Source organism: Lottia gigantea (assembly GCF_000327385.1).
Source record: "Lottia gigantea unplaced genomic scaffold LOTGIsca_109, whole genome shotgun sequence".
Lineage (NCBI taxonomy): Eukaryota > Metazoa > Mollusca > Gastropoda > Lottiidae > Lottia > Lottia gigantea.
The window spans coordinates 269,732-271,704 of record NW_008706978.1 but is presented as its reverse complement, the minus strand read 5'-3'; the positions used below and the strand labels follow the sequence as shown (position 1 = coordinate 271,704).

Genomic DNA, 1,973 nt, shown 5'->3' with positions numbered 1-1,973 from the left:
ACAAAAACCTACTTTACTTTGCTTACATCATGTACTTGTTAGACTTATCTTGCTGAAACTTGAACCATGTACCTGTTGTACTTACCTTTCTGGGCCTTGAACCATGAAATGTGCCAGTTACTTTGAACAAGTTAGGACGTACCTCGTCTTTCATGCACATATTTAAGAAATAAAAAGACGTATATCCTATTTATAGCGACAATAAAATAAAAACTTACTATTTTAAATCAAAAAGTTCTTAGACAACCGAAAAATTCAAATTGATGAATATTTTGTTGAGATACAATGCTGTTTAGAATGTATCTGCAAAAGGATGTATATCTCAAAATATCAGACTTTTGTAACAAAAATGACGTATGTCTGGCACGTGCATGATCTGACTTAACATACTTTTTGATTTTTAATTCATTAAGTCAAGTTTGAAAAGATGAGCACTCGGTACAATTTTGGTAAAAATTCAATTAATTTTGAGTCTTTGGGGAGTTTTTTGCATTTCCTGAAAAATTTGAAAATTCGGATATACGACCTTTTGATATCCCACCGACGATATGATGGTGAGCCAACAGTATATTTGAACTTTGTAAAGACATTTAGAAATCTGATCGAAACAAAACCAAATGTTACAGTACCAGGTTGAATTATTTGAACCAATATACGTCTGGTGAGGTGAAGGAGCTTGTTAAGAGTTGCCTTCCTATGCCTCAAGAGCAAGGATATATCGAAACCCTTTCTCTGATGAAGAAAAGATTTGGTAATAATTATAGAATTGCCACATCTCTTGCTGATAAGGTCACAGAGGGTCCGCAAATTTTGAATGAAATCTTTATTGTTATCTAAATATATTCATCTACATGTTGTTGACATGCATTTTCAGGTCCTAAATTAGAAATAATGATCTTAGATTATGAGCTTGTTGAATATTCAAATATACAAAGTGAAAAGTCATGGATGTTGGGGCCTCCATCTATATGACAAATTAGCTTCGTACATGTACAAATGTGGAGTTAACAACTAAGAAAGAGATGGATTAAAACAGATGGTTGCAGGTGGCGTTAAAGAGAAAACAGATTGGTTAGATGATGGTGATTATAATGTTAGTACAGAGAAAACAGATTGGTTAGATAGTGGTGATTGTAACGGTAATATAGAGAAAACAGATTGGTTAGATGGTGGTGATTGTAATGGTAGTACAGAGAAAACAGATCAGTTAGATGATGGTGATTATAATGTTAGTACAGAGAAAACAGATTGGTTAGATAGTGGTAATTGTAACGGTAGTATAGAGAAAACAGAGTGGTTAGATAGTGGTGATTGTAATGGTAGTATAGAGAAAACAGATTGGTTAGATGGTGGTGATTGTAATGGTAGTACAGAGAAAACAGATCAGTTAGATGATGGTGATTATAATGTTAGTACAGAGAAAACAGATTGGTTAGATAGTGGTGATTGTAATGGTAGTATATAGAAAACAGATCAGTTAGATGGTGGTGATTATAATGGTAGTACAGAGAAAACAGATTGGTTAGATAGTGGTGATTGTAATGGTAGTATAGAGAAAACAGATCGACTAAAGGGTGATTATGACGGTACTACAAATCGGGCAGTTGATGGTGATGAAGACTTGTTTTCCTCAGATGATTCTGTAATTGTTCCTTTATTATCAGTTTGTAGATTTTTTGGCTACATTTATTAAATAAAGTACATTGTACTATAGGACATACTTTTCAGAATACAGATATGTGGCATAGTCTGCAAATCGCAGATAATCATGTTTTCATAATAGTTACAAAATGGCAAGTAAATGGCAAGATGTATGTTCAATTCACTTTAATTCTGTCAGCTGATTTTTTTAACTTAATTTGCGTGACCTCTGCATGAACGCTTATTACCTTTCGCCAATACGCAGCTTTTATATTATCTATTTTATATTTGTAGAGCATTTAAAACATCAACTATTGGTAGAAGTAACACAT

The 1,973-nt window shown here is 33.0% G+C and overlaps 1 protein-coding gene across 1 annotated transcript; it reads left to right on the top strand.

Moving 5' to 3' along the window:
- Window positions 1-1,036: 1,036 nt before the first annotated feature.
- LOTGIDRAFT_171073 (hypothetical protein) lies at window positions 1,037-1,465 on the top strand (the record flags this gene model as incomplete). The annotated part of the gene is made up of 1 exon (XM_009046938.1): window positions 1,037-1,465. One exon carries the CDS (start codon window positions 1,037-1,039, stop codon window positions 1,463-1,465), a length of 429 nt encoding a protein of 142 aa, XP_009045186.1.
- Window positions 1,466-1,973: the final 508 nt, after the last annotated feature.